This window comes from Anolis sagrei, chromosome 2, assembly GCF_037176765.1.
Source record: "Anolis sagrei isolate rAnoSag1 chromosome 2, rAnoSag1.mat, whole genome shotgun sequence".
In the NCBI taxonomy this organism is placed as follows: domain Eukaryota; kingdom Metazoa; phylum Chordata; class Lepidosauria; order Squamata; family Dactyloidae; genus Anolis; species Anolis sagrei.
Window position 1 is genome coordinate 103947268 of NC_090022.1, and position 13162 is coordinate 103960429.

General features: G+C 41.0%; 1 protein-coding gene across 3 annotated transcripts in view; it reads right to left on the reverse strand.

Annotated features, from left to right (window-relative positions):
• KCNIP1 (potassium voltage-gated channel interacting protein 1) overlaps positions 1 to 13162 on the reverse strand; it is a 725477-nt gene that overhangs the window by 448102 nt on the left and 264213 nt on the right. Inside the window, exon 1 of one of the 3 annotated variants that reach the window (XM_060765033.2) lies at positions 7340 to 7861. The exons of 1 other annotated variant lie outside the window; for it this stretch is intronic. In XM_060765033.2, coding sequence (XP_060621016.1) covers positions 7340 to 7400 — 61 coding nt within the window. In that variant the 5' untranslated portion in view covers positions 7401 to 7861. Of the gene's footprint in view, positions 1 to 7339; positions 7862 to 13162 lie in introns of those variants that run through there. One more of the 3 variants, XM_060765036.2, reaches the window with a different exon arrangement.

Sequence of the window (13162 nt, forward strand, 5' to 3'; positions counted from 1 at the left end):
GAAAAAAATGGAAAAGTTAAAGAACATTACTTACACTGACTGATGAATAAGTCAATCCAGTTTTGGTGAGCTATTTTTTTAAAATTTAAATTTCTAGACCTATACACAAGCAGTATACCTGAGTGCCACCTTGCTTCACTTTAGGTTGTGTATTGGTTAATGAAAAGATGTTTGCCCCCAAAAGGGAATTTACTGGGGATTATAGGAACCATGGGAGAAGCAGGGGAGAACTGAACTACAAAGAATCACACTTTTCCCTTTAAAAAAATTAACACATCATTTGGGACCCAGCAATTTATTTAAACCGATTATAAGTACATGTCAATGTCAGCATATCTAGCAGAAGTATCACGTGGAATGTGGCAATAAAATACTGCAATATTCTGTCATTTCTGTAACCTTGCATCTAACCACATGGGTGCAGCATTTATTTGGACAGCAGGCTATTACTTGTAATATTTCAAGGAAAAGTTATGACTTTGGAAATGGAAAGATGGTTAACACTATTGATCCCAGTTATGTTCAGGATTGAAACAAATGTGTGAGTGCCCCAAGGCCAGCTCTCTTGTTTAGGTATTTACTGGATTATGATCCCGTTATCAATTCTGGGGTCTTCAAGGCTACATGAAGTTCAGCATCTATTCTCAAACTACAAATACGTATTAAAAGTCAGATCAGATTCCACTATTCTATGAAAATGCCTGCCAAAACATGATAAAAAACAGTTGCAAATCTCAGGGAAAGGGCAACATCTATTGCACCAAAAGATAGAACAATGAGGAATTGCAAGTCCTTATTATAACTGTAGGAGGCAACCCATTTCTGAGCTTACAAGAATCCCACACTTGGAAGACTGCAAGGATTATCCAGTACATCCTCCTGCCAAGAAAAAAATCTACTGTCAAAGCAGCCTCAATACATGATTATCCAGCCTGTATTTAAAAACCTCAAGAGAAGGACACTCCACCACACTGTTCAATACAGGATGCAAAAAGTTGTTTACATCAACTGGACTTTTTGAATCTCATCACCCTTGAACAGCTGACACCCATGCCCAGGCATAGAAAAGACATTTCTTGCACTGAGATACACTTTATACCTTTCAAGACCATTAATGAAAAGGAATACATTTTGCATTGGAAATGTGTCCATTTGAAAGACCTACAAGGCTTCCCAGAAGGAAAAAAATCCACATTTCAAAAGTGTCCATTGCTAAAAATGTATACTATGAAACATGTGCAGAAACACACTTTTATCAATTGAAAAAATGTTTTCAATAATCCATAAATTAGAAAATGCATTTCAAAAACTATTCATTTTGAAAGAGACTCCAAAATGCATATGCATCTTCTTGTGGAGAAAACAAGTCTAACACACCAGTAGAGAAAAGGAATAGAATTAGAATGGCGGGAAATGGAGAAGCTGAGTGAGAACAAGACTGACAGATTTTCACATGTCTGCTGTTGCCATATCGCAAACTGTTTTTGAGCCTCTCCCTCATTTCAAGAGAGTGTTGAAATGCATCATTGAATGCCTGCTGTTCAAAAAACAGAAGTTCAAAGCTTTCATGGACATGCTGTCCTTTGGATCAAGGCCTTGGGCCACAGTTGGATGAAGTAATTTCCCTAATAAGGATGGTTTTGTGGCCCCTGACCTCCCAGGAACCACTCTGTTTTTCAGAAATTGTGATTCACCTTTTAAATAGAACGTTGATGCTCTCCTCATGCAATTTAACATTAAAATGCTCTTTTCAGAACCAGAAGCAAACTTCCAGTAACTCTAAGACAACTTTTACACTGCCATATAATCCAGATTTTCAAGGCAGATAATCCACATTATCTGCTTTGAACTGGATTACATGAGTCTACACTGCCAGATAACCCAGTTCAAAGCAGATATTTATTTATTTATTATTATTTATTTCTTGCATTTATTAACCGCCGCTCTCAGCCCTAGGGCGACTTGTGGCGGTGTACAGCACATAAAAGACAATTTACAATGAAACCAAGACAACAAAACTAACATATCACTAATACACAACATCTAATTACACTAAAATAATCCGCTCCGTCTTATCGTGGAATCATAACCAATCTCGTAGTCGTAATCCATTCCGGTTGTCATTTCCAGTAACATAGCACTCAGTTGAATGCCATCTCGAAAAGCCATGTCTTCAGGCCCTTGCGAAAGGCCATAAGGGAGGGCGCCTGTCTGATGTCAGCAGGGAGGGAGTTCCACAGCCGGGGGGCCACCACTGAGAAGGCCCTCTCTCTCGTCCCCGCCAGACGCGCCTGTGAGGCAGGCGGGATCGAGAGAAGGGCCTCCCCAGATGATCTCAAGGTCCTCTACACTATACTCTATGTATAGTCTGCATTTTATATGGCAGAGTAGAATGGGCCTAAATGGATGCATGTAAGGTTCCACTAATTGTTCACTCCTGCTGTGGAGTGCGACTTTCTCAACAAATATACAAATAGTTTTTCTGGAAATAAATGTTTCGTCAAATGCATCAAATCTAAAATGGAATATGCATCACAAAGACTAGTATCTAAGGACTCTTCTACATTGCCTTATATTCCAGGATCTGATCCCAGATTATCTGCTTAGAATTGGATTATATGAGTCTATACTGCCAGATAATCTGGGATAAGCAGATAGTCTAGGATCAGAAACTGCGATATACAACAGTGTAGAAGGGGCCTATGATTTAAGAAAACAGAACAACATTTATGGAAATAATTATCATAGAATCCTAGAGATAGAGGAGAGCACGAGAACCATCTAGTGCACCCCCTCCCATGCAGAGGCACATGATCAAATACTCCTGGCAGATGACCATCCAGGCTCTGCTTAAAAACTCCACCACATTGTAAGGCAGCATACCCACTGTCTAACAATTCTTATCATCAGGAAGTTCATTCTAATGTTTAGGTGGAGTCTATTTTGGTCCAGCTCTCTAATTGGTTATGGTCATTTTGGGTTCTGATCCTGTTCTGTCAGGCATCAGCTATCCCTTCCAATTTGCTGTTATCTGCAAATTTGATAAGTGTTACTTCTATTCTATCATCCAAATCATTGTTAAAGATGTTGATTAGCACTGGGACTTCTCCTGTTCTCTAAGAATTCTCAAAGATTATTGCCAGTGGTTCTGAAATTACTTCAGCCAGTTCATTTAATAGCCTTGATTGTGATTCATTCTTCACTAATTTTCTTCTTGAAGGAATCAGCAAGTACTTTGACCAATTTTCTTTTTTGCTGCAAGAACATCTTTGAAAACTCTACCACTTTCAAAGAACATTCTGAGTTTAGGACGTTGTGCGCAAAATCTTCACTTTTTTCTTTAAAAAACAGCCCTTCTCATTTAGAAAATAATATTTCATTGTGAAAAAATTCTATGCCATAAAAACTGTTCCTTGTGCAAAAAAAAAAGCCAAGGTGATTATTTCCATTTTTGCAGAATATGTCTCCAACTACAGCATTTTCTACACAGGAAATAAAACACTGTGTCCTCCACAAAACAACCAAATGCAATTTTTGAACAAAATAAACCCTGCAAAAAATCATATCAGTTTAGGATTATTCTTGCCAGGGTGTCTCAACACTTGAGGAACACATTGTTTTGATCATTATTTTACAAATATGTCTAATGTTTTTCCCATTCTACAAATGAGTGCAAATTTTAATTCTCAAGCAATTTTTAATTATAGGAAGACAGAAAAGTATGAGGAATTAATTATACACCAATTTGTGGATTGAAGAGGTGACTTTTTCTTCCTCCTCAAAGGGATTATACATTCTTCAACAGTTGTTAGGGCTTCCAATTCCTACACAATGTAGAGTAATTTTTTAAAATGTTTGGATGAAAAGACTGTACAACTGGCATCTTGAAACCTTTCATGCAATCTCTGAGTACAGAGATGGAAGAAAAGAAATGAGAGTTTCTTAGAGCTGGTACAAAGCTAGTACTGCAGCATATTTCTACATCCCTAAAACAAGGCTACATTTGCAGGGGAGATGATAGCAACAACTGTGTGGAGATACTATCCACATATTTCCAAATTGTCTCAAAGGCAGTGGGATGAACAACTTCTACTCCTTTGCAAAAGTGGGTAGTTATAGAAGGTTGTAGAATCAACTACAGCCTTCTTTTTTGGTATAATGAAGGAAAGAAACATCTCTCAATCCTCTGTCTCTAAAATATAAATGCAAGCCATTGCTGCAGCCAACAATATGGTGTAAAACCCAGCAGTCCAAATTCTGTTCCTACAGAAACAGAGACCAATGGTTTCAAGACCTGTGCAAATAGGGAGATATGATTTGGGAGGAAAATGGAAAACCCTAGGAAAACCCTATTCCAGTTCCACTCCAAAGATGGTATCCCCATCCTCTAAGCTTCTACAGGTGGCTATGTCCCCATCTACATGAAATCCTTTTGTGGTGGTTTCCCCAGGTTTTTGCTGAGTATTTTTTCATTCTAAAAAGTTACTATTGGCAGCAGGAGCTTGAAGTTAAAATATGTTGTTATTTTGGGCCCCAGTCTTATGATTTTGGTCCCATCCATCCCTAGAATGCAGACCTAAGAACTTCAATGGAATTGAAACCAGTTCTTGGGTTGGAGAAGAAGATCATCCCTAATTCTGCTTTACTGGAGCAAGTAATCAAATCCTTATAATGGTCACAGACCTAAGCAAGTAAGTATTTAACATTTATTCAGAAGGAATTCTGATTGTTATTCATATAGAAGGAAGAGTACAATTATTGTTGAATTAAATGTATCAATTAGGGCTGGGCGGTTTCGTTTCGTTAATTCGTAATTCGTTAATAATTCATTAATTTTTTCCATTACAAAACGATAACGAACCATTCTGGAGCAATTATTTAAAAAACCGAATTTTCAAAAACGTTTTGTAAATGCTTCGTATTTCGATATTGTATTCGTTTCGTTATTTGTTTGAGGTCGTTTCGTTATTATTTCCGCATGTCTGGGCCAGTTTTATGGTTTAATTAGTGAAAAAAAATTATAATATCACACCAACAGTCAACAACAGAGGGAGAGGGAAGCTTCAGAAGGTTTTGGAGGTTTTTTAGCGTATTTCGCGGTCGCGTTCACCATTAACGAATCGATTCGTTATTGTTTCGGAAATCGATTCGTTAATTTTTTACCATTTACGAAATTTCGTAAATATCGAACTTTTTAAAAGGAAAATTTTGTAATTATTTTAAATATCGAAACAAAAAAACCCCCCAAATACAAATCGATTTTAGAAACAAATTTTTCCGTTGTTACCCAGGCCTAGTATCAATGTTGATTTGATGGCATTGAATGTTTGCCAATTTTATGCTTTATGTTTGGAAGCCGCCTTCAGTTCATTTGGGGGGAGAGGGCAGGTTAAAAATAAACTATTATTATTATTATTATTATTACAATTCCAAAGTTTTCAAACAGTTTCGCCACTCCCATGCTACTTAAAGCACTGGCTTTACACAGCCAAACGTGTGATCCATATTTCAAATCCTTGCATTAAATTAAACCTTAGCAAAGAGTGGAAAAGGCTTCCTTCCAACTTGCTGGTCATGATTGCTCAAAACCTGCTCTTATTGCTGACACCTAAAACTGAAAGTTCACCACCATCACATATTCAGAGAAATCAAATCTATTCAACTATATGAACAATATTTTTTCCTGAAGTAATAAGTATATTTAATCAGAGGCATTTACATTTCTCAAAAAACCACTTGATAGATTCAATTCAGTTACAAACAAAGGCACACACAGATACACACACTTCTGTAAATATAGGTGAAAGTTTGAGTATGAACATTTTCAGGACATTTTCTGCTGGGGAACCATCTGCTTCAGAATTAGATTTTATGTGTATAAATGTATGGAGATTGAAACCACAAATTGACAGAGACTTGTGTGCATGTGTATCAAATGCAACTGTATCAGTTGGTCTTTAGGGTGGCTCATCTAGGAATTGGACAACTCCTGCTGTTTTAAAATACTTAATACCTGGTCTGGCATGCTCACATTCTATAGTAACAATGCCTGAAAGATTACTGAAAATGTATAGTCAACAATCTTGCACACAGTTAAGCTTTTATGAATCTAGTTCCCATTGTCTTCCTTTGAAATAAGGCTCCTGACTGGGTGCAAGATACAGCCAGAATCGATAAAATATGTTTTAAGATGAGACTATAGGTCATATCTACCTCATACTCTGACCAACCTTTCACACTACAAACCCACAAATTCATCAAGAATTAGCATTCATTATCTGTTTCTGCCAGTGGTTGTGATTTAATAGCAGATTGAGTTATGTTCACAAATATCAAAATAAAAAGTTGCTTTCAAAACCTCTTGGTCATGATCACATTTAAAGGGTGTGATCTGCCATTGTTGCTCATTCCTAAAATGAAGGGAATGCGAAATCTATGTTCTTTTCCAGACACAAACCCTTCCTCCTCTTCTGTTAACTGCTTGCTTCAGCCCCACCCACCCCTCATGCACCTCCAACTTTCTGCTTCCCAGCATCCTCTGAAGCTTGGGTTAACCCCACATGGAAAACAGGGCAAATAAACCACCCACTGTCAGTGTTAGAGAATTCCTGGACTATTAGCATGCTAAATGCAAGATCTGCTGATTTAAGGATTTAAATTAGGGAAGGGGAGAATATCCAAATGTTTGCTCTCTCCTGCCCCCATTTGAACATCTCTCATGTCTACTCCTTAGAGAAATGTCCCTCTGGCTTTTATCTTCCCCAGCCCCTCTCAAAATAATGAGCATTTGATACAACTGACAGCATCTAGTCTACATTATTGCAGAACTGACATATGTGTTTCATAGCTAAAATCATCACAAAAAGCAAACCAGGAAAGCATTCTCCCATATGCTGATGCTACTCCCCAGTGCATTAAAGCCACAGCATGGGACCAGGAGTAAACAGGTCTCTTCCGCAAGTGTGCTGCACGGCAGTCTGCCTTCCTACTTCTCTTCCTTCCACATGTCTGTGTGAAGGATTTACACAACCTCACAAGCATCTCCCCCCTCCAAGAAAATAAGTGGGAAATCCCCAAATCCCTTTCCCTCCTTCAGCAGCCTTTATGCACACAGAGAGACAAGCACACGCTTTTCCACACACACCCATGCACACGGTTCCCTGCCGTTTTCAGGGAATTGCCTCTCCTAAGCAGTGTGGCTGTGTTAGTTGCAAGTGGCACATGCTTTGCTTTTTTCCTCTGCCTTCCTTCTAAACGAACAGTGTAAAATCCACTACTCACACATACACATGAGAGGGAAAAGGGAAAGGGAGTGGTGAGAATAAAAGATTATCCTTACCTCTCGAGGGTCTTCTTTGTTTGGTTTGCAGAGATGAGAACGTGCCCATGACAGCACCCATTGCAACTGCTACTTGGGTGAGGGGCTATTATTATTTTTTGTTGCTGTTCCTCCCTCCCCCACCCCAATGAACAAGAGAAAGAATGGGGAAAAAATCTGTGTGGAATATCTACTAGAAAGAAGGGGAGGCGGCAAAGGAAAGCACTGCAGCTCAGCGTTCAGCAAGCATTAAGCTTTGAGATTTTTTTTCTTCCTTCAGTCAACACACATGCACTGACTCACAGCCGGCTGCACTGTTATTATTCAAAACAGCTCCCCATCAAAATTTAAATGCTAGGTAGATTCCCTCAGACCAGAGCTGGCAGCAGATGCATCAAAATATTTACTGGAGCACAGCCACACAAACACACAGGCTAATTCTTCCTCTTATTCCCTTATGGCTTCCACCAGTAGACTGTAGGTCTACAGAAAAAGCATCCATGCATTGTATACTAAACTACCATTCTGTAGGCATGGCGAAGGTCCCAAGGGATGCCAAGGGACTCAAGCTGAGTACCAATCATCAATGAATGAATGAATGAATGAATGAATGAATGAATGAATGCTGAATGGGAAATAATAGTGAACCAGCTGTCAAAGTTGTGGTTCTGCAGAAACCTAATTCCTGCTGATTAAGGGACCTACAAAGAGGGAGAGATTGGCAGGGAGGAAATAACATTCACTTAAACTCTTCCCAACCAAGGGACACAGGGATGAGTACTCTCAACAGAAAAGCACAAGTACTACCAAATTACAACATGGCTTGCATTCATAAAATTCTCACTACTTATATACTAGAGAGATAAATGGCATGTGTTGTTCACATGCCAGAAATACAGCTTAATGGTGTAACATTAGAAAATGTTGACCATTTCCGCTACCTTGGCAGCCACCTCTCTACCAAAGTCAACATTGACACTGAAATACAACATTGCCTGAGCTCTGTGAGTGCAGCATTTTTCCAAATGAAGCACAGAGTGTTTGAGGACTGGGACATCCGTAGGGATACCAAGGTGCTTGTTTATAAAGCTATTGTCCTCCCAACCCTGCTATATGCCTGAGAAATGTGGACTATCTACAGACGTCACATTCAACTACTAGAATAGTTCTATCAGCGTTGCCTCCGAAAAATCCTTGGGAAGACCGGACAAATGTCAGTGTGCTGGAAGAAGCAAATACCACCAGCATGGAAGCGATGGTCCTCCACCATCAACTCCGCTGGACCAGCCACATTGTCCAGATGCCTGACCACCGTCTCCTAAAGCAATTGCTCTACTCCGAACTCAAGAACAGAAAACAGAATGCTGGAGGGCAGGAAAAGAGATTTAAAGATGGGCTCAAAGCCAACCTTAAAAGCTCTGGCATAGACACTGAGAACTGGGAAGCCCTGACCCTTGAGCACTCCAGCTGGAGATCAGCTGTGACCAGCAGTGCTGTAGAATTTGAAGAGGCATGAATGGAGGGCAAAAGAGAGAAATGTGCCAAGAGGAATGCGCATCAAGCCAACACCGACCAGGACTACCTTCCATCTGGAAACCAATGCTCTCACTGCAGGAGAAGATGCAGATCAAGAATAGGGCCCGCTGCCAGTACACTGATCTTGGAGAACAATCCTACTCGGACAATGAGGGATCACCTAAGTAAGTAAGTATTGTTCAGAACCCAAATTCTAGTGAATTTAAAAATATCTGAAAGCAAGTATGCGTTATATGAAATGGAAAGTCCTGACAGAGATGCAATTAACACCTCCCCCTTTAAAAAAAACACAATTATCTGGACACCAATTAATCAATTCCTTTTTGCTTTCTACATTTATTTATTTATGTATTTATTAATCAATTTTGTATACCACCACTCCCCGAAGGCTCGGAGCGGTTCACAACATACACATGTAATACATAACATTTAAAATCAAAGAAGAATTCAATCAGCAAGGTTCAAATGCCAGCCTGAATAAATAAGTTTTACAAGCTCTATGAAAAGATAATAAATCTCAGAGAGCTTGTGTCCCAGGTGGCAAGGCATTCCACAAGTAAGGAGCCACCACCGTAAATGCTCTACGCCTAGTAGACATCATGTGAAAGGTCCTAAAATTGGGAACTTCAAGTAAATTCTGGTTGTCTGAACAGAGTGATCTCTGGGGCTTGTAGGGGATGAGGTGATTCCTCAGGTATTCCGGCCCCATGCCATATAAGGCCTTGAAGGTAAGAATCAGCACTTTGAAGGTAATCTGACACTCAATCGGCAACCAGTGCAGTTGCTTATTTATTTATTTATTTATTTATTTATTTACTTCGCTTATATACCACAATTCTCAGCCCAGGGGCGACTCATTGCGGTGTACAACATAAAAAAACAGGTGCAAAATACAAGACATAGTGTAAAATAATCCACAATTCATCATTATCAAAAAACATCCTAATCAAAAACATCAACATTACTACAAAAGCCATTCCGTGTCGTCTCATCGTCAAACCCACAATCCAGTATCATTTCCGTTGTTCCATTCCTATGGTCAAATTACCAATCATTGCACTTCTTGTTCAAATGCCTTCTTAAACAGCCAGGTCTTTAATTTCCTGCGGAATATCAACAGGGAGGGAGCTAGCCTGATGTCCATGGGAAGGGTGTTCCACAGCCGAGGAGCCACCATAGAGAAGGCCCTATCTCTCGTCCCCGCCAGCCGTGCCTGTGACGCAGGCGGAATCGAGAGCAGGGCCTCCCCGGAAGATCTCAAAGTCCTTGTGGGCTCATAGGCCAAGAGGCGGTCAGTTAGGTATCTTGGGCTGGAACCATTTAGGGTTTTATAGGCCAATGCCAGTACCTTGAATTGAGCCCGGTAGCAGATCGGCAGCCAGTGGAGCTGGTACAGCAGGGGGAGTTGTATGCTCCCTGCGTCCCGTTCCTGTTAGTATCATGGCTGCCGCCCGTTGGACCAGTTGGAGCTTCCGGGCCGTCTTCAAAGGCAACCCCACGTAGAGAGTGTTGCAGTAGTCTAAATGGGATGTAACCAGAGCGTGGACTACCGTGGCCAAGTCAGACTTCCCAAGGTACGGGCGCAGCTGGCGCACGGGCCTCAGCTGTGCAAATGCTCCCCTGGTCACCGCCGAGACCTGGGGCTCCAGGCTCAGCAATGAATCCAGGATCACACCCAAGCTGCGAACCTGCGCCTTCAAGGGGAGTACGACCCCATCCAGCACAGGCTGTAACCCTATACCCTGTTCGGCCTTGCGACTGACCAGGAGTACCTCTGTCTTGTCTGGATTCAATTTCAATTTGTTCACCCTCATCCAGACCGTTACAGCGGCCAGGCACCGGTTCAGGACCTCGACAGCCTCCTTAGTAGCAGGTGGAAAGGAGTGACAGAGTTGGACATCATCTGCATACAAATGACACCGTACCCCAAAACTCCGGATGATCTCTCCCAGTGGCTTCATGTAGATATTAAACAACATGGGGGACAGTATTGAGCCCCGAGGAACCCCACACGACAAGGGTTGTGGGGTTGAACAGTTGCTGCAGGATTGGAGTGATATGACATTTCATTGAGACCCCTGCGAGAAGCCAGGCAGCAGCATTTTGCACTAGTTTAAGTTTCCAGATCACTGATAAAGGCAGGCCTATGTAGAGGGCGTAACAGTAGTCCAATCTTGAGATTACTATAGCCTGGATCACTGTGGCCAGGTCATCCCTGGACAGATAGGGAGCCAGTGGCCTAGCCTGATGCAGATGGTAAAATGCGACTCTGCTCACAGTGGAAGCCTGGGCCTCCATCTTCAGCAGAGGGTCTAATAGGACTCCCAGACTCTTTACCAAAGATGACGGGCATGATGTCACACCATCCTGGGTAGGCAACCGGATCGCCCCTCCGTCTGGGCGACCCAGCCAAAGGATCTCTGTCTTCTTTGGATTCACCCTCAACCTGCTGGCACGCAGCCATCCAGTAACGACCCCAAGGCATTGGTGGAAATTGTCAAGTATGGAGTCCGGTCGGCTTTCCATCCTCAGAATGAGTTGAGTGTCATCAGTATACTGATAGCACTCAAGCCTAAAGCCTCGCACCAGCTGGGCAAGTGGTTGCATATAGAAGTTAAACAACAGAGGGGAAAGGGTAGCCCCCTGAGGGACCCCACATTTAAGAGGGGCCCTCTTAGAGACTGACCCTTCCCACTCCACACGTTGACCCCGTTTTTGGAGGAAAGAGGACAGCCATTTAAGGGCCATCTCCCTGATACCAGCCATGGCTAGGCAGTGAATCAAGAGGTTGGGATCAACCATATCAAATGCTGCCATAAGGTCCAGTAGCACAAGCAGTGCTGATTCTCCTTGATCCATCTGGCAGTGAAGCTGACCTGTAACAGAGACCAACACAGTCTCCGTCCCATGCTGCTTATGGAAGCTGGACTGGAAGGGATCTAATCCAACTGTGTCTTGTAGGAACTGCTGCAGTTGCTCCGCTACCGTCCTCTCAATCACCTTTCCCAGAAATGGAAGATTCGAAACCGGGCGGTAATTGGAGGGAACTGAGAAATCTAAGTCTGGTTTCTTCAGCAGCGGAGATACCACGGCAACTTTCAGAACTGTGAAAGAGTGATGCTGTCACATATAGCTATCTAAATTATGCTATTTAAAATTTGGGCCAACTAGATTATACAGGGAAGCCAGGCTCAATTAAACAACTAAGTCAAAATAGGAATTAATTTGCTGATCATCCTTCATTTCAGTAGAATATTATTTAAGATTAGATGACATCATAGCATTACAGAAATGACCTCTACTATAACAGACAATAGTACTTTCTTTCACTGGTTCCCCGGACTGCTTCTTTAATTTTTAACATGCACCAGATGTTAACTTTGATGCACATTTAAAAACTAGAGTTCACTTCAAAGGTGGAGGAAAATATCTTCAAAGAGAGTTACGTTTTTACTTGCTCAGATGAACACGTTATAGAGCCCTGGGTTTTTAAAAAGATGTTTGGTTTAAAGAATATATCGATAACTCTGTACCCTTAAATATGTTGCATAGATTTAGTTAGTATTATTTGCTTCATTTATACCCTGCCTTTCTCACCCCACATGGGACTCAAGGTGGCTTGCAACTCCAGTAAAATTCAATGTTGCTTCAAGACACCTTGGAATCTCATATTCTGAGGTGTGTGCTCCACATAAAGAGAGCTATTTGCTTGTGCTGATAAAGAGGTACAGTGGACCATACTAGAGCATTCGATCTCTGTTAATTTTTAATTTCTGTATGTATGTATGTATTTTATCTTTTACAATGTAGCTGTAAATCGCCTAGAGCATTCTCAGATGGAGGGCGATTAATAAGTAATTAAATATGATGATGATGATGATGATGATGATGATGATGATGATCTTTGGTATCTGCAGCTCCCCACCTCTACGCAAGATACCATAATCCATGGATGCTCAAATTCCTTTATATACTATTATGTCATAAACTGGTGTTCTTTATATAAAAGGATGAAATCAAGGTTTGTTTTTTGGATTGGGGGCCTGGGCCAGAAATATTTTCAAGCTGTGGGTGATTGAATCCATGGAGTAGGAATCCATGGATACAGATGATCCAATTGTAAATTTGAATGGAGGCCATCCTGAATTCAGGGAGCTTAATCTTTGCATGCTTTCTTCAAAGAGATCTTTTACCTGCATGGCTGTTAAGAGATGTGTAAAATTCGCTTCAAATGCACTTGTTGTGGACTTTTAGAATGGTGTATAAAATGTTCTATAATTCTATAATTCCTTATATTTTATTCCTTTT